We start from the raw sequence: 24,977 nt of genomic DNA on the forward strand, positions 1-24,977 counted from the left end.
CTTAGCTCCATAATCTGTAAAACATCTTCATTTTTAGATTTTTAAACAATCTGAATGCTCAATCCTATGATTTTTCCCCCATTCCTTTCCAATCACCTGACATTAGCATTTGTCCATTTACAAACAGTATCAAATAAATTAGTAGGCACAGACTCATAAAAGATGAAAAAGAACGTTATACATATTTTAGCAAAAGGGGATGGTTTGTGTTTTTGCCTTCGTCCTCTCTGTTAAATGACACCTGGTTGAGAATACAATAGTTTTCCCGAAAACAACCAGATGGTAAATATCCTCAGCTCCGCTTACCATCAGGTCTCTTTCCCAACTACTCAACTCTGACGTTTTAGCATGAAAGCAGCCATAATCAATATATAAAACAATGGGGCACAGGTATGCTACAACGAAATTCAATTTGCAAAAACAGGCAGCAGATCAGGATTCGCTGACCTCTGCTCTGGAATATTTTATCAAAATTATTTTATTCTTTTTAGCACAGTTGAGAATAACTGATGAGTAATATTAAATGATTCCTAGTATAATACAATAACAAAGTGTTTCCAGATACAGGAAAATAAATCACTAAAATCTTATAATGTATCTTTGATATATAAAAGAGGCCAATGCACCAATAAGGTAATTTCAAGATTAAATAAGCTTTATTCTATCAAAAAAATATATATCTCAATTTTCTCTTTATTTCGTGGAAGGTCCCATAAGTAAGAATAGCGACATGAAATAATTCTTACAAAAAGAACTACTCAAGAAAATTTAAAAATGAAGACTGGGTCTAACAGACCCTGACAGGATACTGAGAGTGCAGCCTATTAGGTGACTTTAACTTCGATCCAGGAGACTAAGGATAGGGTCTGAAATTTCATAAATTTAGAGTAAGAAAATCTTCAGGGTTTTTTTTTTTGTTTGCTGTTGCTATAACTGAGGAATAAAAACCACTAGACTAGTGGTTCTTGTAAACTAGCAGCATGAGCATCACCTAGAAATCTATGAGGAATGAAAATTTCTGGGCTCTACCTTATACTTACTGAACAGAAGAAACTCTAGGTGCTGCTGCTGCTGCTAAGTCGCTTCAGTCGTATCTGACTCTGTGCAATCCCATAGACGGCAGCCCACCAGGCTCCCCTATTCCTGGGATTCTCCAGGCAAGAACACTGGACTGGGCTGCCATTTCCTTCTCCAATGCATGAAAGTGAAAAGTGAAAGGGAAGTTGCTCACTCGTGTCTGACTCTTCGCAACCCCTTGGACTGCAGCCTACCAGGCTCCTCCATCCATGGGATTTTCCAGGCAAGAGTGCTGGAGTGGGGTGCCACTGCCTTCTCCACTAGACTAGGTGAAGCCCAGCAAAACGCTTTAACAAGTTTTCCAGGTGATTCTGATGCTAACTTGTCTGACTTCATTAGCCTAAGAAACATCCTTTCCATCAGCTGGGCCAGGTAGCACCACACTAACAATAATAAACCAATTTCTTGAGAAATAGAACTCCTAATGTCTGGTTCTCATTAATACTTTTACGTGTTAGGAGAAGACTTGTAATGATTTAATAACTAATAATTCACCTGCACACTGTAATTCCGGATAATGATCTGTATTGTTTTTGCCTTGCTACCACACCTAAGCTATCTGATGGCATAAAAATTCTAATATACACTGTCTTGAGTTTTGATTTAGAATGAGTATTTTATATTTATGGATGCAGGATAGTTGGGAATACCAGGTGAGATAACACATTTTTGGCATACTGTAATAGTTCAGTACTATTGTTAATTGTTGAACATGGTTTTCACACTTTCTTAAACTTACACTTGTGCTTTTTTTAAACAAAGTTTTTCTCATTAGGCATTACAGTCATTCATTACAAACAACAGAGATTAAAAAAAGCTATAATTTCAAAATTCAGATAAACTAACAGTTTGGTTGTATCCTTCCAGTGTTTTAGGGCTTTTTGCTTTTCTCTTCTTTTTTTGCCTTGGTTCTTTTACTGTTATCAGCAATACACAAAATTTTACAAAGACTCTGCTGCAGAATAGGATAACATATTTGTGAATTTTTAGATGAAATATTAGAGTTACCCTACCCAGCTACAGAGTACTATATTATTTCCTTAGTAGACTTTGGGCTTAAATTATAAGGTTCATATTATACACCCACTAAAAAGCTCAAGTTTATGGTTTCAATCAGCTTTCACTGTGAGGAAGAAACTGAGTCCGTTGCTACCAACTTGCACCTTTCTAAGAGAATGGGTCATTTCCCAACACATCCTTGCCCTTGGAAATTTTTACCATATTTCTAATGTTCTGTATCATTCAGTTATGATGGTACAAAGTCTCACTTATCACTCTGCAGAAGAAAAGAAATCAATCATCATCTCTTTAAATGAGCAGGCTTCATCTTTGTCAGTCATCTCTTCTCTGGAAAATGTGTAGAAGCCGGAAACATCTCAAGCATAAAACGAGCAGTAAATGGGCAGCTAAAAAATAAACAGCCCTTGACACTGCTAGGAATCTGCTCCTAGCCACGAAAGAGACTTAAAGGTAACTACTAACTAATAGATGTCATAGGAACCAAAGATCAAATTTAAAACCTTTTTTAGACACTGAAGGAACTCCACAAAATCTGATTACAATTTCTGTATAGTACTATTTACAGTGTTTGTAAAAGTACTAGCACTACATTTGATAACAACAGTCTCAGATTAAGGAGTATCTGCTAAGGGCAATTCCTTCTATTATTTTATGCACTTATTTCAGATTTGCCTCAAATAAAAAATCATTTATCATTCTTTCTTATACTTTCCTAGTTATAAAACTAAGGAAAAAATGCCAAAATTGGAAATAGGACTAACTGTGAAACGTGATAAAATTTGGGAAAATGCTGACAGAAAAGCAAATGTGGAAAATGAAACAGTTCAATGTTATATATGATTAGTGCAATCAATTTGGCCAGAAAATAACTTCAAGGAGGAGTGGCTGGAATGTGATTTTCAACTAAATGACCTTAAGTTTTATTTTATTAATCTATCTGAAAAATAGGCTTACAGGACAATTATAAAAGGAAAGCCCTATGAACTCTGCAGTGTGATTCCAATGCCACCCAGGGAAGATTTGGGGAGATGAGTTCCAAAGCCAACCAAAAGTATTAATCACATCTCCTTGGTGGGACTACCTCACTAGTTAAGATGAACACTGTAATAGCCTAATCCTATTAGCCATTAGGATCAATTAACTCCCAAAGGCACTGATAACAATGCTCATCAGGAACCTTTTTAAAACAACTATAAATGGGGCTCCCCATGAACATTTCTTTCACAGAAACAAGCATGAGCATAGCAGTGTCTCAGCTCCTTTAGACACTAAGTTTCTTAACAGGCATTTAGGCTTATATACTGTTCCTTTCAGTCAAGAGTTGACAGATCAATAAATGTTATGAAAAGCCTTATGCTCACTGTTGATTTTAGAGATGCAACAGTTTAACAACACAGAGGCACACTAACAAAATGAGCAACTGAAAAGGACGTGTTTTCTCATGCCAGAAGTTAAGCACAGACAAGTTTTCATGGGACATCCAGCAAACTAATCTGTTCATAATTTGAAGATGTAAAGCTTCCCTTTCGGCAAAATCAGGTGGACTCTGTTGTCCTAATCATGAGGACATTAGGCTTGAAGAGCTAATTTAAATAGTTAGCTAAGATTGGGAGAGGGAATAACAAGTGGGATAGGCTCTCAATCATTTCCCATACCCTCATCCCCAATTCAAAGTGATCAGCCAAATAAATTATAGCAAATAGGAGAAAAATATGCCAGACAGGTAAAATTCTGAACTCTTCACAATTATTTTGGCAGAGAAAAATAAAGATTAAATAACAACTGAATTTTTTACTACAAATCTGTAAACTAGCATTCTACTGACATTCTATAGAAACTCAGGTCTTTTCCCTGGTCATAACTAGCTTGTGCTAAGTATACCCAATACTTCTCATATTTTTTAAAAAACCAAGTTGCTTATAAGGAGATTTGAACTTAAACTTCTGAGGCCTGCTTAAGATGTTATCTTTGTTAAGTCTGTGGGGAAATGTTTGTTTACCTCCTCAAAAGAGGTGTAGAGAAGCTTTTGCAAAAGGTAACTAAAAAATGTTAAGTATTCTCTGGGTCTGTTACATACAGTTGTGTTCAAAATATATTCCTAGTGTGTCTGGCATACAAACAAACATATACATAAAAAGAAAGTCTAACAAAATATACCACATACATATACAAGTGAAGAAAAGTGAACCACCACCACACAGGGAATATATTAAGTATTTTATCCAAACCTGTATATCACCAAAACATAAAAAACAAGTGAGCTCAAAAATCAAGTGACAGTAAGGCCCATACCTAACAGTCCAGTGTTTACACCATCTTCATTCTTCAAATTTTCAGCATGTAACTCTGTAAATACAAAAAAGAGATGATTTTATAACTTGAACAGAAACGCAAAGGCTAGAAAGACGCAGAGTTCTGGAAACTGCTCTGGAGCTGGGAACAACTGGGTTCAAACCTGGATTCCATTTACTAGCTATGTGACTTTCAGGAAGCAAATAAGATGTCTTTATGATCAACTGCTATGTATTTAAAATGGGAATTTTTATTCCCAAGACATTTTATACACGGCAAATTACTAGTTTTTGAGTTCAGCTCTTTATTCTCCAAAATAAACACAGTTTAAGGTCTTCTGCAATGCACTTCCACTTATCAAGTTTTATGACTTTATGAACAAAGGCAATCTCTCTGAGTAAAACAGAAATAACTACCTACAAGACAAAACTGAGCTCCTTTGAAAAAATGGAGGAAGGGAGTGGTTGAGGAATGAAACACTGGCACCCAAATATTTAACACTGACAGTTTACACCCTGTATCATTGTATGAAGAGGTCAAACTCTCACATTAACATGCCAATCTGTCTTCTGTATGAAAATCAAGCATAGAGAGGTGTTGCTACTGGTAAGTCACTTCAGTCGTGTCCGACTCTGTGTGACCCCATAGATGGCAGCCCACCAGGCTCCCCTGTCCCTGGGATTCTCCAGGCAGGAACACTGGAGTGGGGTGCCATTTCCTTCTCCAATGCATGAAAGTGAAAAGTGAAAATGAAGTCGCTCAGTCATGTGCGACCCTCAGCGACCCCATGGACTGCAGCCCACCAGGCTCCATCGTCCATGGGATTTTCCAGGCAAGAGTACTGGAGTGAGGTGCCATTGCCTTCTCCAGGTGTTAGATGCCATGAACAGCTCATGAGGGGCCTGAAGCAAAGAGGGAAATAAAAACTATAATTAAATAGATTTAATTCTACTTAGTGAAGTAAAACTAATACTCGAGTGACGTGTTGGGTGCTTTTCATACAACTAAGGTAGTTTTTTTCCCCAATAACTTAGCCAAAATCACAGTTAGAACTGAGGTTTCAACTCAGGTCTGATTCTTCCTATGGTAAAATATCCAAACACATAATACATTTGTACGAGTTCTGGAAAACCTTTCAAGGCATATTTCTATTTCAACCTGGCCAATATTTCAACTTCAGACACGGAAATGTAAAACCATTAATCAGAGAAAGAACAGACTTGGTTTGCAACAGAATTTCACCAATACACTGGGTTGCAAACCTAGTACAAAATCCAAGAGGGACTATTTTACCTAAGTAGCGTTCTTGCCTGGAGAAACCCACGGACGGGGGAGCCTGGTGGGCTGCCATCTATGGGGTCGCACAGAGTCGGACACGACTGAAGCGACTTAGCAGCAGCAGCAGACATTTTGGGCTATGCAATGCAAATCCTTGTTCTTTAGGAACTCAATGTGTACAGAACAGGTGGATTGTACACCTCTAGCCATTTGCGGAACTTGTATAGCTTTTTTAGATTACCCTTTTCACCGCCTTCCTCTAAGGACAGTTGTTTTGCATTTTGCTTGATTTTACCAATATTTTATCCCCAAGTGTTCACTGATTTCATTATTTCTTCAAGACTACCAACCTATCAAGACCCTTTCTTAAAATGGGCCTCCTGATCACCGACCAAAGTCTTCTACTTTTAAGAAAAGAGAAGACAAAGGGGAAGACCAAAGAAAAGTGCGGATGAGGCGTATGGATGAAACCAGCTACCAAGCTTGCAGCTTCGATAGGGGAGAGGGCGATGAAGGCAGGGGCCACGTCCAGGCTCAACTGAAATAAACTCTGGATAAGACTTTCAAGGCCCGGGCTTCCTTCTGTACCTTTTACGATCAGGTAGGTGATGGCGAGCAGGCAGGCAAGGAGGATGGCGAACAGCAGCGAACAGAGAATTGAGAGGACCTGGACCGGCCAACGCCGAGCCAGGGCTTTACCACCTGCATCCGCCGAGAAAATCCCATTGCGTTTATCGGGCAGAATTGGAGATCCGTCCCCATCTGTCCGGAGTACAGGGTCCTTTCTGAGTTTCGATGACGACCCGGCCGAGAACTCCGCCCGCAAATCACGGGCCACTTGGTCGCATCCCTCCTCCTCTTCGACTTCGCCCTCACCCCAGCTATCTCCCTGACTGAAAACGGAATACGGAGGTCGAGCGAATGGGACAGGGGTGCCGGGCCGGCGGCGCAGAAGGGCCGAACGCCTCCCGCTCTCCACAAACGACATGGCGGGAAAGACACTCAGGCCCTCGGAGGTCCAACGTCGCCCACCTACCCCGCCCCGCGGTCGCAGTAGCCAATGAGCAGCCTGGCCCCCCGCGGCCTCCACCACTAGGCCCAGGCGCGCAGGGGTGCGTGCTGGGGCAAGTAAGGTGCCGTGGGGCCGACGAGAGGCTGAGCGCCCCTGGACCAGAGCACTACCCGCAAGCAGTACGAGGGAAGGCGAGCCGAGGCCCAAGGCAGCCGAGTTTCCTCTCCGTGCAGCGTGTAGTCTCTCCGCCAAAAACCTCCGCCACCTTCGCGTCACCTCTAAACTAGCGCGTGCCTTCGCAGTCCCAAAGCCGCACCTCCTCTACGCCCGGTCCTAGCGCCCGCCAATACACATTCCCGAACCTGTTTGCTTTCTCCCATCTTCTCTACACCTGCACTCTCCCTCGGCTTCTCTCAGTAATGGAAGCTCAGCGCCTGGCGCCCTCATCTCCCTTAACTGCCCAGTACAGCCTTCCCTTTCACATTGTTCTCCCCGCCCCTACCACAACTTTCCTCCACGCCGCTGGGCAGGCCTCCACGCCCGCCCCACCCTGGCGCGCGCCGCCCAGCCGGTGCGTAAGGAGCTCGAACCCGCTCCTAACGACCCTTCCTCTAGCTTGCCCCGCCCCCTTCCTCCGTCTGTAGTTCCGCGCGCAAGCTCCTGCCCTGGTCAAGGCTAACGCTAGAGGCTGCTTACTCCACCCCCATCCCATCCCACCTCTGGCGGCCTCAGATTTGTGGGGCATAGGTAATTCGGGCGGGGGAGTGTTGAAGGTGGCAGGCCCCCACTGGTCCACCCCCTACGGGGTGTGGCAGTCTAAGTTCGGGAAGGTGGGACACCGTTGTCTTCCCTTCCCCGGGGAAAGTTGGTGGAGTTATCCCTGCAGGGGAATCGGCGCAGAAACTTCCGTCCCCCTCCCCCAACTCCATGCAGTCGACGCTGAGTTAGGGTGAGACTGGGGGCGAATCGCCAAAGGGCTGCGAGTCAGCAACGCAGTCTGATTGGACAGCAGGGAAGCCTGTCAGCCTACTGGCCCCGCTGATCCCGCCCCATAGCGCAGGGCAGCCTTTAACCTTTGGCCCCACTGGGCGCCAGCCACTCAGATCGCTGCTTGTTGGTATGTGTAGCGGCAGTGGCCGCCGGCGGAGCAGTCTGAGCCCGACGATGAGGCCGGGGACGGGAGCCGAGCGTGGAGGCCTCATGGTGAGTGAAATGGAGAACCATCCTCCCTCGCGGGGTCTCGGGGACGGGGAGCGGAGATTGTCCGGCTCAAGCCTCTGCTCCAGCTCTTGGGTCTCTGCTGACGGCTTCCTGAGGAGACGGCCCTCGGTAAGGGAGCGGTGGGGCAGGGGGAAAGCGGCACAATGAAAAGCGGAGTCAGAGAGACAGGAAGCATTCTCCAAAAGGAGAAGAAGATGAGAGTGGACGAAGGAAGAGCTCGAGATGGTGGGATTTGTTCCGAGGGAGAGAAATGGAGAGCGGGGATGCACAAAGGAAAGGAAGTGGGACCCTGGAAGTTCTCAGTAGGTTCGGCCTAGGCAGATGCGCGGTGGAGGTGCTGGGCCCTGGGCGGGGTGAGCGTTTTGGTGAGGTAGGCCGGGTTAAGCAGGGAGGGGGAGGCGGAGACGGAGACTTTTTCCATAGACTTTTACTTTTAACAGAGTCTGCCAGAATCTTAAGTAATAGTAGTGGTGTTCGCAGCAGGGGGATAGGTGGGAGAATTGGCAGGATTTAACTACCTGGTTTTACGACCTGGAACAATGGACACACGTAAAGAAAGGAGTTGTCTTATAAAAAGCGCATTAAGGTGCCTAAATTAGTTGTTTACGTTTAGTGTTCGTAAATAACAGAGCTTAGTCTTTGGGGGGAAAATTTTTTTTTGCATAAGTAATTTTAGCTGTGTTAGAGATTCTATTAGGAAATAATATGTTTGTTTGTTAGGAGTGAAGTGTCCCCCTGTAACCGACGCTGTCTTTTATAAGACCAGCCCTCATCTCAGTTAATTGGGTAAATTTTCAGCGTTCTAAAGCTTAAAATCAGCTTAGAAATGAACTTGATAATGTGACGTTATAAAATAAACATAGTTGGCTATCTTATATCTGTGAAGTAGGACAAAGTTGTGGTTTTCACCATAACAGTTAAGGTGGCCTTCACATGCATTTCCTCCCAGTTTAGCAAGCCAACTGGCAATTGATTAAATCAGCATGCTCTAAAAAAAAAACCAACACTATGAATTAGGTGTCCGGTACTGATTTTAATTTTTCCATTTTCTGAAATTTGGTCAAGTTCAAGCTCATAAATACTGGTATAATTCTTTTATTTAAGACAAGAAAGTATAAGCTAAGTAATTGAGTCGAACATTAGCCAAATATTATGTCATGCACAAAACTGATTTGTAGGAGTCAGATTTTTGAGAAGCATTTATTGAAACTTGGCAGATTTTTAAATTGTCCCTCTTTTTCAGATGGGGCACCCTGGCATGCATTATGCCCCAATGGGAATGCATCCTATGGGTCAGAGAGCGAATATGCCTCCTGTACCTCATGGAATGATGCCACAAATGATGCCCCCAATGGGAGGACCACCAATGGGACAAGTAAGAATGTTTTGTTTTGTATTTATTTGTTTACTTTTGCCTGTGGTATTATGTCAAAGAATTTCAAAATCTGGGTCGATACTTGCAGCTGTTTGTTTCATTTTATGTCAAAATAATGTTTTAAGTAAGTGAAATGTTGAATAATCATGACACTAATCAAATTTTGATGGTATTGAAAAGTCTTCTGTATAAGAGGTTTGTTTTCTGCAGTAACAAAGCTGAGTTGTTTTTATTTTGTATTTTTAATTTAGAAGTAGCAATGTATATCTAAGCTTTTGAGTTTAATGGCTTTACTCCCCCCAAGAATGTCAACTGAAGTAATTTGCTATGTCAATACAATTTATGTCGGTGGACGTTGTACATGCATAGAATCTGAAAACAGCAATTGTTTAGGCCTTTGACTTAGAATGAATTTTATTTCTGAAATAGCTTCCTGTCGTGTATGGATGTGTGTGGTGGGGGTGGATGTGGGAAGATTCTACTCTGATTGGTTCTTCATAGGATGGTGCCAAATAGGTAGATTATTTTCCACTTACACTAGTTTGTTTTTTTGTTTTCTTAAATGCTTATTGCTTCTGCACTCCTGCTTTTGAGCTAGCTATCTCTTATCTCCAGCATAAATTATAAACAGACATTTTGTGGGAGTGATTTGGACCAAGAGATTTTAATGCTGACTCAATGAATTCAGTAAACTGAATTCCTAGAAAAACAGTGAAGAAAGGTAACAGGTTTGGTTACCATAAATAATTTTATGCCCCCTGTTAGGTTCTGTAATACACATATCCTTTAGTGGCTGGGTTCTTTCCATTTAGTATCTGGATAAATCAACTGTTTAGGCTAACAATATTTTGGAAAGCCAGTCAATTAGGTATGAGCTTTCTGCCAGTTGGGGGCATCATTTGCTTTGATAATCATTTAAACCTTGATGGTTTGAGTTAAATTGGTGAAATTGCAGTGGAGAAGGGAGCTCACTCTGTGTCTTTTTTTTTTTTTTAACTCAAGAGTAGAAGGGCTTAATGTCAAGTGGTTTATATTTTTTATTTGGAATATAGCCCTTAATTTTGTATAAAAGTCTTTATTCAAAGGCACCAGGCCCAAAATTTCTACTTATAGGAGTTCTTTAAATAAGAGAACTATTTATGTTACTTTAGGATAACACAAGTTTTAAAACTCCCTAGGTGATGGAGAAACAACTCTGATTCCTCTTCTGTTTCCTTCCATCTCTAAACAACAAGGAGCTCTTCTTGTTTTCTTAGTAGAGCTGCTCTAACTAGATAATGAGCTTTAAAAAAATATTTACTCTTTAAATGCTCTGGTTCTTATTTAAAATTAGTTTCTTTCCACAGAAAGATAAAATAAAACAATTTGCTACTGCCAGATGCTTCTCTCTTTTCTGGGGCCTTCTGTTTCCATTGGGCCAATCAAGGTAAGTTTTGCAAGGGATTGACCTGCTTACCCTTGCTGTATTGGTGCTATTGCACTACCAAAACCAAGATACCAGCTAGTCATTTCGAGTAACATGCAGATATTATTTTATTTTTTAAGTATTCATGTATCTCATTGACATAAGCTGGTCACAGTTTGCTTTATGGCCCTTTCTCTTTACTTTATAGTGACCATCTTCCTAGTGAGGTTATTTGCTACTTGGTACACATTCATTCAGATACTTTTACCTTGTGGTTTTCTTCTACATTTTTCCTAGCCCAGGATATGCCCTTTAAGCTTTCGTGCCTTTATGCTTACCCTGACTATTTAGATGTGTAAAAGTCTATCTGTCTCTGTTGGCTCCTTTTAGGATGATGATTGAATGACTTAAAGAGTCCAGCTTTGAGGAAATCAAGAGAATCCCTTTTTTTTTTTCCCTTAAGTTAGATTACTCCATTTTTTTCCTCTTGGTATCTAACAACTATGAAGCCCAAATCTTGGTAAAACAAATTTTTTTAGGTGTTATAGCAGACTGAGAGGGCATGAATAATATAATCATGTATCCAGGAATCTAATTTAAAGCCCAATGAAAAACTACCTTAAAGTAAGTTGATAATTCTCAAACTTGATCTTTCTTCTGCATCATGTCTTCTTTCTACCCAACCTCAGAAGTGTTAGTGAGCAGTAAGTGGTCAGAAGATAATAAGAAGCAGGGTGCCTATATAGTTGGCTGCAGTGATACAAAGTTGGTAGGGTTCTGCCATCCACTTTTAAAAAGTTAATTCACAGATTCTTTAGACTTTGCAACTGAAGGTTATGGAACCTTCATGTATATTACCTAGTTCACATTAAGATCTCATTCTGGGGCCAGCTGGTGGCAGTCTTACTTGCTAAATGATTGTGGTATTTGGAATGCTACTGAACATGACATGAAATTTTAAAACTTGTTTGTAAAATAATATGCGGACTGAACGTAACAGTCTACATTAGCCAGAGTTTGTATTTTTTGAAATTAGAGCAAATGATTTTGATTAAAGGAGTAGTATGTTTTCATTTGTTTTAATTTAGAAGATAACCTAGAATGCCCCTTTTAGAATTCAGACTCAATCTGTTAGTAGTAATAACATTTGGGCTTAATAATATTCTTTGAAGTTTATCCTGTAAGTTAAACTTACCTTTCTCATTGTACAGTAGCTTCAGATGGGAAAGTTTTGCTTCTACTTTTATAGAATTATAGGATCTTATAGTTGGAAGGGACCTTACAAGTTGTATAAATGTTATTTCCGGTAAGAGATTGTATTAAGATATGTATGAAGCTGTCTTCTTTCTCCATGTGTATTGTAAATAATGTTTTGCTTTAAAATATTTTCACATCTTATTCTTCTGTTGTCTTTTCTACAACATAAACTGTCCTTATACAGGTGATTTTGTCTTCACTTAAGCCGAAGAGAGTCTTCCTCCCTATCTTTTTTTCCCCTTTCTTTAATTCTTAATTTTTCTCTTCTTTTAATGAGAAGAGTAGAGTAAAAGAATTAAGGTCCCTTTCAGCTCTAACAGCCTATGATTCAATTTAGATCGTTTGATAAGGATAGATGATATATATAAGATTTTATGGGTTGATATATAAGAAAATAAATTCTTTTAGTAATGCCTCCCTAATTCTAGTTATTCAGTATTTTTTCTTTTTGCTTTTGTTCGTTAAAATTGATAAATGAATAATTCCTCTTTAAGTTGGATTTTCTTGTTCTTGTATTGAATAAGGCAGGTTTTTATAGACCTTATTTCTATTCCTGTTGCTATCTGAGCTGCATCATGCCTTGGATATCGTTATAACTTTTTAGCTAGTTTTCTTGCTTCAAGCTTGTCCCCTCAAAAACTTTTTAGATTTCAGTGAGTTATTTTCTTGCCCTAACACTTTCAGTGTTTTCCTGTGCGGATAGTTTAACATCTACTTTCCACAACTTAACTTTCAGTGATCTCCTGTTGTATAATTCAAAGCATGATTCTGACAAGCATGCCTTTGCATTCCCTAATATGAATTCAGACTGGTCTTCTCATGGTATTTTGAGTGATGATATTTCACAACCAAGCTTGTGTTTTTCTTGCTCTCTTGCCCCCAGCTCATTACCACTGTGAACTTTACTTTATTTACCTAAATTCTCCCATTTCAAGTCCTGCCTTCTCCAGTAGGTACTCAGCAATAAATTTGCCCAGCATACATCTCCCCTTCAGATTATCAAAATAAAATCCTATATAATCTGCCCATAACTCTTACTGTTTCACTTATTCTAGCCTTGTTTTATTATGGTTTTACTTGCTTTGTCTTTTCAATGAGTAATAGATTGTAAGCTCTTAGAGGGCAGAGGCTGTGATCTGAACTTTTAAGAAGTCTATAGTGCTGAGCACAGTTCTTGGCACATCATGGGTGCTCAGTAAATTACTTGTTGAATGAATGAAACAAACACAGATACTCTTTCCTACAATATAAACCAGGAGATTAGTCAGTTACATGTAACTGTTTTCAGTAGTTACTTATGACTTTACATTGTTACCACTTATTTTTAGAGTCTGCCTTTACTATTGATTTTTCATTTGACAAGAATGGAAGATAAATAAGATGAAATACGTAAGTAATTTTTGTTTGGTGAATAAAATTAAAGAAGTTACTTCTATTTACTTTAAATTACAGGCAAGTGTATTTCTGTCTGTATGACTTCATTGGTGATCATCTCTTTAAGTTTTACCACATATTTTTCCATACCCTAGAGAGAAATGATTTGAAATATAGGCCTTCCAGAAAAATCCAGTATATTGGTATCTTAGATTGATTTGACTATGACTAACGTTATAAGTTGATTTGTTGTTGCTTTTAAGTTATTGTCATTTTTGGGTGTTCACAAAGTCCTTCCCGTGTAATTGAACATTAGCCAGTGACAAAGAGAATTTTTTTAGGTTGTCTACTTACAGATTGTTGAATCTGGGTAACTTTCTTTATGCATTTATATTACCCAGATGAGTACATTTTAAAAAATAGATTGACCCATACCTAACGTGTTGGTATAACTTTTGGCCTATGAATACAATGAGACTTTGATAGGTTTTAGTTTCATTAGTTTTACATAGTAACTTATTTAAGTCTGAATTTATTCAAAAACTTCAGCTAGAGTAGTATTTCTAAGTATATGGGGATTACTTGGAGAGATGTTAAGGAGACTATGTCCTTTTGGAAGAATGAACTGTACCCCTTTGGCCCTCTTGAGATTCACAGGGTGCAGTATTTTCTAAAGATGTCAAGTTTTGCTGAAGCCTTTTAAAACTTTTTACCTAGTATTTTCAGTTTTATTTGGCCATCTTTCCCTCCCCCACTTCTGCAGTTTCCATTACTGCCCCCCTTGTCTGTTTATTTTGCTTTGTCTGTCACATTGCATAGAATTAACATTGCCTGAAATTTAACAATTTGTGAGAAATGGTGGATTGGGAACACTTACCCATTTAGTCTGCTTTTTAGGAGAAAAGGGCATATTAACACACATAAATGTATGTGTGTGTGTTAGTAGCTCAGTTGTGTCTGAATCTCTGCGACCCCATGGACTGTAGCCTGCCAGGCTGCTCTGTCCTTGGAGTTCACAAGGCAAGAATACTGGAGTGGGTTACCATTCCCTTCTCCAGGGGATCTTCCCAACCCAGGGATTGAACCCAGGTCTCCTGCATTGCAGGTAGACTGTTTACCCTCTGAGCTCCCAAGGAATCCCAGGGCAACATTGAAATTAGAAGTATTAACACACTTCGGCCACCTCACGCAAAGAGTTGAATCATTGGAAAAGACTGATGCTGGGAGGGATTGGGGGAAGGAGGAGAAGGGGATGACAGAGGATGAGATGGCTGGATGGCAGAAAGTGAAGAGGAACTAAAAAGCATCTTGATGAAAGTGAAAGAGGGGAGTGAAAAAGTTGGCTTAAAGCTCAACATTCAGAAAACAAAGATCATGGCGTCTGGTCCCATCACTTCATGGGAAATAGATGGAGAAACAGTGGAAACAGTGTCAGACTTTATTTTGGGGGGCTCCAAAATCACTGCAGATGGTGACTGCAGCCATGAAATTAAAAGACGCTTATTCCTTGGAAGGAAAGTTATGACCAACCTAGATAACATATTGAAAAGCAGACATTACTTTGCCAGCAAAGGTCCATCTAGTCAAGGCTATGGTTTTTCCAGTGGTAATGTATGGATGTGGGAGTTGGACTGTGAAGAAGGCTGATGCTGAAGAATTGATGGTTTTGAAGTGTGGTGTTGGAGAAGACTCTTGAGAGTCCCTTGGACTGCAAGGAGATCCAGCCAGTCCATTCTGAAGAAGATCAGCCCTGGGATTTCTTTAGAGGGAATGATGCTGAAGCTGAAACTCCAGTACTTTGGCCACCTGATGCTTAGAGTTGACTCATTGGAAGAAACTCTGATGCTGGGAGGGATTGGGGGCAGGAAGAGAAGGGGACGACAGGACGAGATGGCTGGATGGCATCACGGACTCGATGGACGTGAGTCTGAGTGAACTCAGGGAGATGGTGATGGACAGGGAGGCCTGGCGTGCTGCGATTCATGGGGTCGCAAAGAGTGGGATACGACTGAGCAACTGAACTGGACTGAAAGAGTTGGACACAGCTGAGCGACTGCACTGGACTGAACTGACTGAACACACATAAATGTAACAGCTTGTAAAGTGCAACAAATGTATTCATTAATGGTGGGATCAAAAAGGAAAGTGAATAAAAGGACTTCCCTGGTGGTCCAGTAGTTAAGTGTGTGCTTCCACTGCAGGGGTAGGGGCACAGGTTTCACCCCTGGTGGAGAAACTGAGAGCCTGCATACTACAAGGTACGATCCAAAATAAAGGAGAAAGGAAAGAACAGGCTAACTTGTTGATTTTTAATTGGATTTATTAGAAATTTTGATGGCATTACTTCTGGTCATTATGAAGTAGTAAATCAGTAGATTTTACAGATTTGGCACCTATATATGTAGACACAGCTATGTACTAGTGTACTAGAGTTTTTGTAGAAATAATTGGCCTAAGTTGTAAAGGTTTATAAGTAGGAATCTGTGGATATACAATGTCTCATAAAATTGTTGTTGGTCTTGCATTCTTTCTTCCTGTTTCCATACCTTCATGTTTCCCATTGTCAGTTTAGCCAGTAGACACTGTCCATTTTAGTCAGTAGACGTTAAGCCTCTTCTTGACTATGCATCAGTACAAAGACGAACGCTGTATGTATACCCTGCACTCAGGGAACTTAAGGAATTACTGAGATGCCTGGCCAAACTGGGTTTTCTCATCTTTCAACTGTTGATTGGATTGTCATGATAGTTGTAGATTTGTAGATACTTGGATATTTAGTGAAGATGACTTTTGTATTTGCCTTTTTCTCCCTAGTCAGGTAATCATGTTTCTTATACTTATTAAAAAAGGTTCATTGTAGTTAGTGGTCCCTAAATATGTGATACTTTGCATGTCGGGCTTGAAAGAAAATCTGCTTCTTTCTTAATTAATAATCCACTGCGCTTAAAGTGGATATCTGAATATTCTCCAAATCTGAGAGTTGCTGTTTGCCCAATCTCTTAAAGGACTAAACATGCCAGCAAGTGAGAACTGAGCTGAAACGTAGTTTGCTTTGTCTTAGGCTTATTTTTTTTTTTAACAAAATTTTCATCTCATTTATCTTAGATTTATTTTTAAAACAATTTTCATAATTAGCTCCTAATCTGTTTGGGCTAAGTCTTTCTAAATTTTAATTAATGAATGAGCATTAAGTTTATGTTTGAAAACATGGGCTTGGTATACTTTATTTGGTCCTCAGGCATCAAGAAAGTTGTTAATTCTCAGAAAGATGATTTTTTTAGTAGTTTTAAGATTATTGCATATTTTTATCATATTTTTGTTAAATAAAATAGTTAAACTCTTTCTTTTGCAGTTGTAAGAACTAATCATAAAGTTGTCTACTACAGGTGTTTTGAGTCTCTGCTGTAGCTGTGTAATTAAGTTTCATGTAGACAAATATCTAATGATTTAGCTAGATACAATATTAAGTCTAGTTTAAAGCATTTGGGGTAGTAATAGTCTTATGCCCCTCTTTGCTTGTGTCCTAGAAGACTTGAATCCATTGACTTTCTAGAGTAAGTTTTATAAAATCTTTTAATTGTATGTGACATGAAACACCACAATTTGTGTGTGTCCCCAGTATGTTTAGAGCTTTTTAAAAATTAAAAGTTCATTTTTATTCAGGTCCTTTCTAAGTTTTTGTGTCATGTATATTTTCCGTACCTTCATTTAAGAAGTTTGGGGTTTAACCAGAGACAGTGAACTAAATATTTTAAACTCCTTACTTGCCCTTTTTTCGTATAGTTTTGTAAGGTTTCAGGGAGTAGAACTGATACCTAATCTGTGTTAAAATCATGATTTTTATCACTATGTTTGTATATAACTGATTTCGTATGCCCTATTGAATTTGATCCAACCAGACTAAAAAGTGGATTGGCTAGATGAATGTCCAATTTTAGAGAGGAATAAGGCCTAGAGTTGGATGACTTGTAAAGTGACACTGAGGAGCCAGCACTAAATGTGTTCCTTAATCTAGGATTGACTTCTTGTTACTTGTTTTGACTTCTACTGAAAGTGATGGTTTTACAGTATTTATTAGATGTCTTTAAAGAACTGAAGTTCCTATCTAATAGATAGCTAGGGAATAAAGAAGGGGCAACATAAGGGATAGTTTATATGAGTTGGAGAGCAGTTGTAATGAAACAGCTTTTATTTATTGAGTGCTGCTTTAAGTGCCTACGTGTATTCATGTGTTATTCCCTTTCATTCTACAACAGTCCTATCAGATGAGTACTGTTTTTCCTCGTATTGTGGGTGAGGAAATTGAGAGTTAAGGAAAGTTGCCCAGGGTTACACAACTGGGGTAGGAATTCTGGCAGTCTGATTCCAGAGTATACTTAATAGTTGTACTAGGCTTCTTCCTTGTCGTGCTGTTTGAGATTATGCCATTACATTACACCTTATAATTTGAAGGAATAGCGTTTTACTTTAGTGATTCTAAAGTCTCCAGGTTGAAAGAATTTAGCAAACTAATAATGACTACTGGAAGTTGACTTATTAAATGGAAGATTTTACTCCATGTGGAAGCGGTTTTGCAAATATTGTCAATTTTTTTGTTTAAATGTTATATCAGAAAGTGACAGATGTCTGGAGTTTATGTATAACTGTAGATGAAGAGGAAGTAAATGATTGTCCCAGAATACAGCCACTTATTTTGGGTTGTTAATATGCTTTAAACAGGTATTTCTGTTTATTTCCAATTGAATGAACATTTAGTTACATTCAAAGATGTAGTTTTCACATTTATTCAAAACTTAATTTGCATTCATATATTTGTATATAAGGTAAGTTAGTGGTATAGGAAATAGTTGTCTTTAAATACTATACTTACTAGGCTCTGTAGAGTGTGTTGTGGAATTAACTTTAGCACATTTAAAAGACACCAAGTATAAAGGCGAGACTCAAACTATCTAATCAGTTTCCAGCTACAGGGGGAGCAAGAGTGGTTTTTTAAAAGTCAACCAAATTCAAGAGTTAATATTTAGACAAAAAGTAAGTTAGGTTGTGTGATTTCTTTCCAACAGGAGAAACTTCAGGAAATAATTATGAAGAAAAGAAAATTTGAGGTGCCAACATGAAGATGTGCACTTTTGTTTTCATATCATAATAAAATTGGGCTAATTTACATTTTGTGTAACTAATTTGCTATAGCATTAACAGGATTGCTTTTATTACTGAAATTTTTTTAAAAATTAAAATAGAGTGATCAATGAATCATGCTTGTTTTTGTCTAACATGAGAAATTTTCTAAATTAGGATGCTAAGAATGAGTGGATTGTGTGGTGCTTCCTAGTTGTTACTCATTTTTTAATTTTCTGCAAATGGATGATTCTTCTGAGAATTTTCAAGAGATTTTCTTGATTTAACTTTTATCATTAAAAAAATAGAAACATATCACACAAATCATTGCCTACTTTGAAAAAGCATATCAAGTTGTGTATGAGTTATTTTTTTAAAGGTGCCAAAGTGTCCATTATATTTAGATGCTTAATATTTTAGGCAATTTAGTTTATATCTCACGTATGCCTTTCACCCTTCTCATTCTTCGTCTCCTAACAACTAAAAATTCTTAATTATAGCACTTAATATATTTGCTAAAGTAGCTTAAGTAGAAATTTGTGAAGCTCTACAGAGTCATTTGTAATTTTATAGTGTGCTTCTCAGCAAGCTTAGTATAAGCTACCACTTTGAAGCTTTAAGAGGATCTGGCTTATGGAATTTGTTGTGGCATTATTGTAGCAACTGTGCAAGAATTGTTCCCTTTAACCATTTTTAATGAACATCCTGTCTTCGTTGAGCTTAAGATCTCAATATTGATGAGAAATTCCATTATATTGTGTTGGCCAAAGAGTTTGTTCGGATTTTTGGAAAAATCTAAACTCTTTGGCCAAGAGAATATTACATGCCCTGAGTGAGAAAAAACAAACTTAAACGAGAAGTCTATGGATAAAGTTGAGATGCCAAAGGGCTGTTCCCTGCCTGTGAAGCAAGAGGTAATCTGCCATGTAAAAAGGGACAGGAAAGCAACTCAAATGTCTCGACTTTGCTAATTGGGCAAAGGGGAAGGCAAAAAAGTCACTTCTAAGGATTTAAACCACAAGCCAGTTCTGTCATAAGCTTGCAGCCTAGATTCCATTGTGGTGTTAAAACAAGTAACTTAGAAAAATTTAATAATCTCAGATTGATGATGCTGCCAAGTGACTGGCATCAGTCAACACAAATCCTCCAAAAGAATTCAGCTTCAGTCAGTCAGGCTGACACATGCATCTCCATATTAGGTGTATCCTAGAATTAATGCAAAGTGGAAATCATAGCAGTTCCACAGAATAGATTTTTCAGACTTTGAGAAACAAGCTTTTCTATGATGTGCAAGTCTCTAGAGGAGCTCTTAATTTTATCAGATTCTTGTAATAGTTTTTCGTGAGAAACAATACTTTGCGTATTTGTTTTTGTCCCTTGGTTTCATGTTAATAACATCACAGTTTAGCTTTAGAATTAAATTAATGATCTGTGTACTTTTAGAGGGTTTCCCAGGTGGTTCTAGTGATAAAGAACCCACCTGCCAATGCAGGAGAGATGCAAGTTGGATGCCAGAGCTGGGGAAGATTACCTAGAGAAGGAAATGGCAACCCAGTCCAGTGTTCTTGCCTGATACTCAGTTGTACATAATTTAAGAAACTTACCAGTGTTTGTTAGGATGAACAAGCTTCAACTGGTTGCTACCCTTCAAAATGTACAGAGATTCAGAGGGAGAATTTAACTTTTTATTTGACATTAAATTTCATCATGTAACCAGTAGCACTAATACTAATGTATAAAGGCAAATTTTTGAGACGTTTTAAAATCTGAAGTGTGGGAAGAATAACAATTGAAAGAACTCTGTCAAATTCTCTTCAGATATTGTTTGCTATCTCATTGACCTGGTCTAGTAAAACTTTTGTTATATGTAAGTCCTGTTGTGCTTTGTTTTAAGATGGCCCTTGATCACGATGTCTTTATGAAGTAGAGTATTTCAGTTTGCAATTAAATTTATTTGTACAGTCGTTTGTACTGCTGTCATGTGGAAGTACTCTTATTGCATGATGGAGATTTTACTTTTAAAATGTCTTTAATCCTTTTTTTAAGAAGTAAAATTAGGACAGAATTCTTTCAGTTTGGTTGTTTAGTTTTAAAGACATCATTCCAGAAGGTTTGAAAAGTAGAATAAAAAATAAATAACCCATATTATCATTTCTGGTAAATTTTATTCCAGATTTTATGGTATGTACATCTGTGTTTCAAAATTTTAATCATAGTTTATGTACTGTTTTGATTATGAGTTTTTCCTCTTAACATGGAGTCATAAGCATTTTACATGTTGCCACAAAAGTCTTGGTAGCTACAATTTTGATATTTGCTTAGTTGGAATTTATTTTTCTTTTAATTGAAGTCTAGTTGATTTATAATACTGTATTGCAGATGTACAGTGCAGTGATTTGGTGATACGTATATATGTATATTCTTTTTTTTTTTTATTTTTCATTATAGTTTAATACAAGATGTTGAATATAGTTCTCTGGACAGTACAGTAAGTCCTTGCTGTTCATTTTATATATGGTAGTGTGCATCTGTTAGTCTCATATTCCCAATTTATCTTTTCCCTTCAGTGTCTTTAATTCTTACGAGAAAAGACTTTGATTCATTTTTCTCTTAAGTTTTTAAACTTTAGTTTCTTCAGTTTCTCTGTTTGGCTTAGAATCCTAGTTTGGGGATGTGTTACTAGCTTTTGATTTTATACACAGACCATTTTAATAGCAGGCCATTTCTCTCTGTTGCCCACTATGCTTCCCCTCACAATATGTTACTTAGTTCTTTTAGAATTCAAACATACTTTGCTGTAGCCTAAAGAAGAATTAATTGTGAGGGTATATCTGTTGAAGGAAGGAGGAGATAAAACCTAGTTTTGTTAGTCATGGGGTTGTAGAGGCTCGTCAGTAATTTGTTTTGAAATTCTGTACTTTAAAAAAAGAAAACATTATTTTAGTCACATGTTTTCTGTCAAGTTCTTGTTTAGTGATGTTTAAACAATAAATGTTTTGAGGACTAAAAAGACTTTTTTTGTTAATTTTTTCATCCATAAATATCATGCAACTTCATTTTAATGATACTTAGCCTGGTTTTGCATCATTAGTTGACTGACTTTCACAAGTAATAAACATCAGTGTTTGAGTGTTCTCCTCTACTTTCAGTAGGCTTTATATGTTCCTGTTGACCAATATTCTTCTTTTTTGTTGTTCCTATTTTTTAGATTGTTCATTTAATTTGAAACTGCTGAATAACTGGTTACCTTGTTCCAGTATCTGTGATTGATTGTTTTATATAATTTTATCTCTCTTCATGTTTTCCTTACATTTGTTCATATTAAAATTATGATGTGAGATTGTACTAAATATGTGACAAATCCTTTGGAAATTTGTGTCAATTTTTGTGATTTTTATTCATAGTAGTGAAGATTCATTCATAGGTTTGGTTGACAGTCATTGGTAGATTAAGCCACCAAGCTAATACTTTCTTTCTTCAGATATGCGTGTGTATATGTGCTTTAAGTTTTTCTTTATAGATTTGAGTTTGAAAAGTCTATTACTTATGTATTTGTTTAAAGTCAGTGAGTTACAAGCACCTTTGACTTAGCGATTTTAAAAAGACCAGATGAATATGAAAATTATTTAATACAGATATTAAAAAACAAAGGTGCGAAACACTGAAAAAAAATTTTGCCTTGCTCCAAAGAAAGGTGAAAAACGTTGGTTTTGAGTTAAAAGGAAATTAATATTCTTAAATTTTAGGTTACAAATAACACATAATCTAAACTTTTAAATATATTTGTTAAAGTAATTATGACACACACATAAATAGATCGTTAATAAAATAACTTCATTCATTCAACAAGCACTTACTAAGCATGCTATTCATATAGTATAGTATTCATTGGGTTTTAATCTTAAATTGTACACAGTTGCTTTAATAACCAGATAGATTCTTAAAATCTTACTAGGTGCTTTGGACTTATATAGTAATCTTTTTTTACTTTTGTTCTAGATGCCTGGAATGATGTCTTCAGTAATGCCTGGAATGATGATGTCTCATATGTCTCAGGCTTCCATGCAGCCTGCCTTACCGGTAATCTTGCGAAAATAACTTTTTGTGTGATGTTTTGATTTCTTTTTGAAATAGCATATATATTTTGTAGACATTCGTATTAGTCATTTAAGCGCCTCCCGAGTACTATAAGATAGGAAGTAAGTTTTTAGATTCCAGGCATTTACATTTTTCATATGTTTATAATAGATATACATCCTTAGTTATTCTACGTTAAGCAAATCTAGAATTCTGAAAAGCGTAATTTGTTAGCTGGAAGCATTTAATTGCTCTGCTGCTGCTGCTCAGTCGCTTCAGTCGTGTCCAGCTCTGTGCGACCCCATAGATGGCAGCCCATCAGGCTCCTCTGTCCATGGGATTTTCCAGGCAAGAACACTGGAGTCGAGTGCCATCGCCTTCTCCGATTTAATTGCTCTAGTAGCATTCTAATCTTAAACAGTAGACATATTCTTTACTGAGTGCTGATTAAAAGTTGACGTGATGTGATTTAATACTGGATCCTAAATTTAGAAATCAGATTTCATTTGAAATCCACAATTCATGAGACTTCAGCTATGGCACATTACTTAGAAAATTTTTGAATAATCTTGCCACCCTATTAGACAGTATTAGATAGTATAGCAATATAGAAATCATTATGATATTAAAATTAGTGTGACTTATTTATTGGTTAGTTTTAATGAACAGATGTGGCATACTCCACTGGGATGGTAAGTTTGCAGTGACTTCTCCAAAACCCCTAGGGGCAGATACATTTCAAAGTTTGTTTTTAATATTATAAAGTAGTACACTGCATATAGTATATAATAATTATGTATAATATACCCACGGGGTCTTGGCCAGTGCCCTTTAATTTCTAACGCATATTTCTAAATCAGAACATAGAGATGTTTATTCTGATGTGGGATAAATAAGACTAAAGAATTCCTATTACTCAGGATAGCTTTGGCCACTGTGATGAGTTTTGATGACAAACTTAAAAAGTTTTCAGCTTTTTGAATCTTAGAATTGTGGATCTTTTATATAAAACAATTACAACAATTTAACAATTTATAGCAAGCTTAGGGAACCAAGATCACTAAAACTTAACCACAATTTTTGAGTTGGTGGCTAGAGAATTAATACAGAGAAGGGGTTGATTGACTATGCTTTATGAGGATTGTATATAAAATATAGCTTGTGCAAAGTAAATGTTACTAATTTCATTTTTTCTTCTTACAGCCAGGAGTAAATAATATGGATGTAGCAGCAGGTATGTATACCACTTATGGTGATATACTAGACTTAATATAGACAGTCACAACCATCCTCGAATGAGGAATAAAACAGTGTCTCCTGGGCATTATAATCAGCTCCCAATATTTTTTTTTTATATAGCGTTCATAATTAAATCCATAAGAAATTGTCATAATTTTAGGTGTGGAGTTCTGGGACCAGATTTGGTCTATAGGATATACTTTGGCTCATACAATGTTTTTACATTTTATAATTTAGTTCAGTTCAGTTGTTCAGTCGTTTCCGACTTTGCGACCCCATGAATCGCATCACACCAGGCCTCCCTGTCCATCACCAACTCCCGGAGTTCACTCAGACTAACATCCATTGAGTCGGTAATGCCATCCAGCCATCTCATCTTCTGTCGTCCCCTTTTCCTCTTGCCCCCAGCCCTTCCCAGCATCAGAGTCTTTTCCAGTGAGTCAACTCTTCGCGTGAGGTGGCCAAAGTACTAATTAGTTGCTAACATTAAAATCTGTAGGCTTATATAAAGTTGAATTTATCATTTTACACAAAGATTGAATTTATTTTAAAGTTGGATGATCTGTACTTTTAATATTTACAGTGGTCCTCAGTACAGTAGATACTCAAAGAATATTTGAATAAAAAATTCTGGTTGAGTCCATATTTGTATTCAACAAACCCTGTGGAATGGAATAGGGACTCTATACTTCAGATATCAAGCATGCACTCTCAGCCTTCTGGACTACTTCAGTCATTTTTTAGGTATCTGCTTGGTCTGTGTAGTTTGTAAGTCCTCTGATAATGCATATTTTTTTCCAGCAGGTTACCTATGAGTGTTATAAATATAGCTAGTATGACTTTAATGTATAATAATAATGCTTCAATTATACACAACTAATGTTCCATGTATTCTAGATGGTGTACTTTGTCCCATGATTCTGCCAAAACATTTTTTCTTTTAAACATTATCAGTTGAAACATGTTTAAAATGCAGTATGAGGGTTTATATGGGCCGTAGTTGATGTTTTTAAGATGTTTCATGGATTTCATCATTTAAGCTATAACAATATTCTGATATACTTTAAAATCGTATTCTAGGTCTATTTAGATATCTTGAGCTGGTTACTATTACCCTAAATAATCCTGAACAATTACCTTAACATTTTCTTTTTAAATGCGCCGGCTCTCTTACTGATATTTTCATACTAGTTGCTTTTGATTGCTGTTAGTATCTACGTACTTAGTTTTGT

The 24,977-nt window shown here is 37.7% G+C and overlaps 2 protein-coding genes across 2 annotated transcripts in view; one reads left to right on the forward strand and one right to left on the reverse strand.

Annotated features, from left to right (window-relative positions):
* ARL6IP6 (ADP ribosylation factor like GTPase 6 interacting protein 6) overlaps positions 1-6,655 on the reverse strand; it is a 36,949-nt gene extending 30,294 nt beyond the window's left edge. The window contains exons 1-2 of the mRNA XM_052635804.1: positions 6,256-6,655; positions 4,390-4,443 (exon numbers count right to left, since the gene is read on the reverse strand). Of these exons, the coding sequence (XP_052491764.1) occupies positions 4,390-4,443; positions 6,256-6,655 (454 nt within the window). The remainder of the gene's footprint in view (positions 1-4,389; positions 4,444-6,255) is intronic.
* Positions 6,656-7,798: 1,143 nt separating this feature from the next.
* Positions 7,799-24,977, forward strand: part of PRPF40A (pre-mRNA processing factor 40 homolog A) — a 59,349-nt gene continuing 42,170 nt past the window's right edge. The window contains exons 1-4 of the mRNA XM_052636416.1: positions 7,799-8,008; positions 9,144-9,275; positions 22,429-22,509; positions 23,710-23,740. Coding sequence (XP_052492376.1) covers positions 7,799-8,008; positions 9,144-9,275; positions 22,429-22,509; positions 23,710-23,740 — 454 coding nt within the window. The remainder of the gene's footprint in view (positions 8,009-9,143; positions 9,276-22,428; positions 22,510-23,709; positions 23,741-24,977) is intronic.

This window comes from Budorcas taxicolor, chromosome 2 (assembly GCF_023091745.1).
Source record: "Budorcas taxicolor isolate Tak-1 chromosome 2, Takin1.1, whole genome shotgun sequence".
NCBI classification, from domain to species: domain Eukaryota; kingdom Metazoa; phylum Chordata; class Mammalia; order Artiodactyla; family Bovidae; genus Budorcas; species Budorcas taxicolor.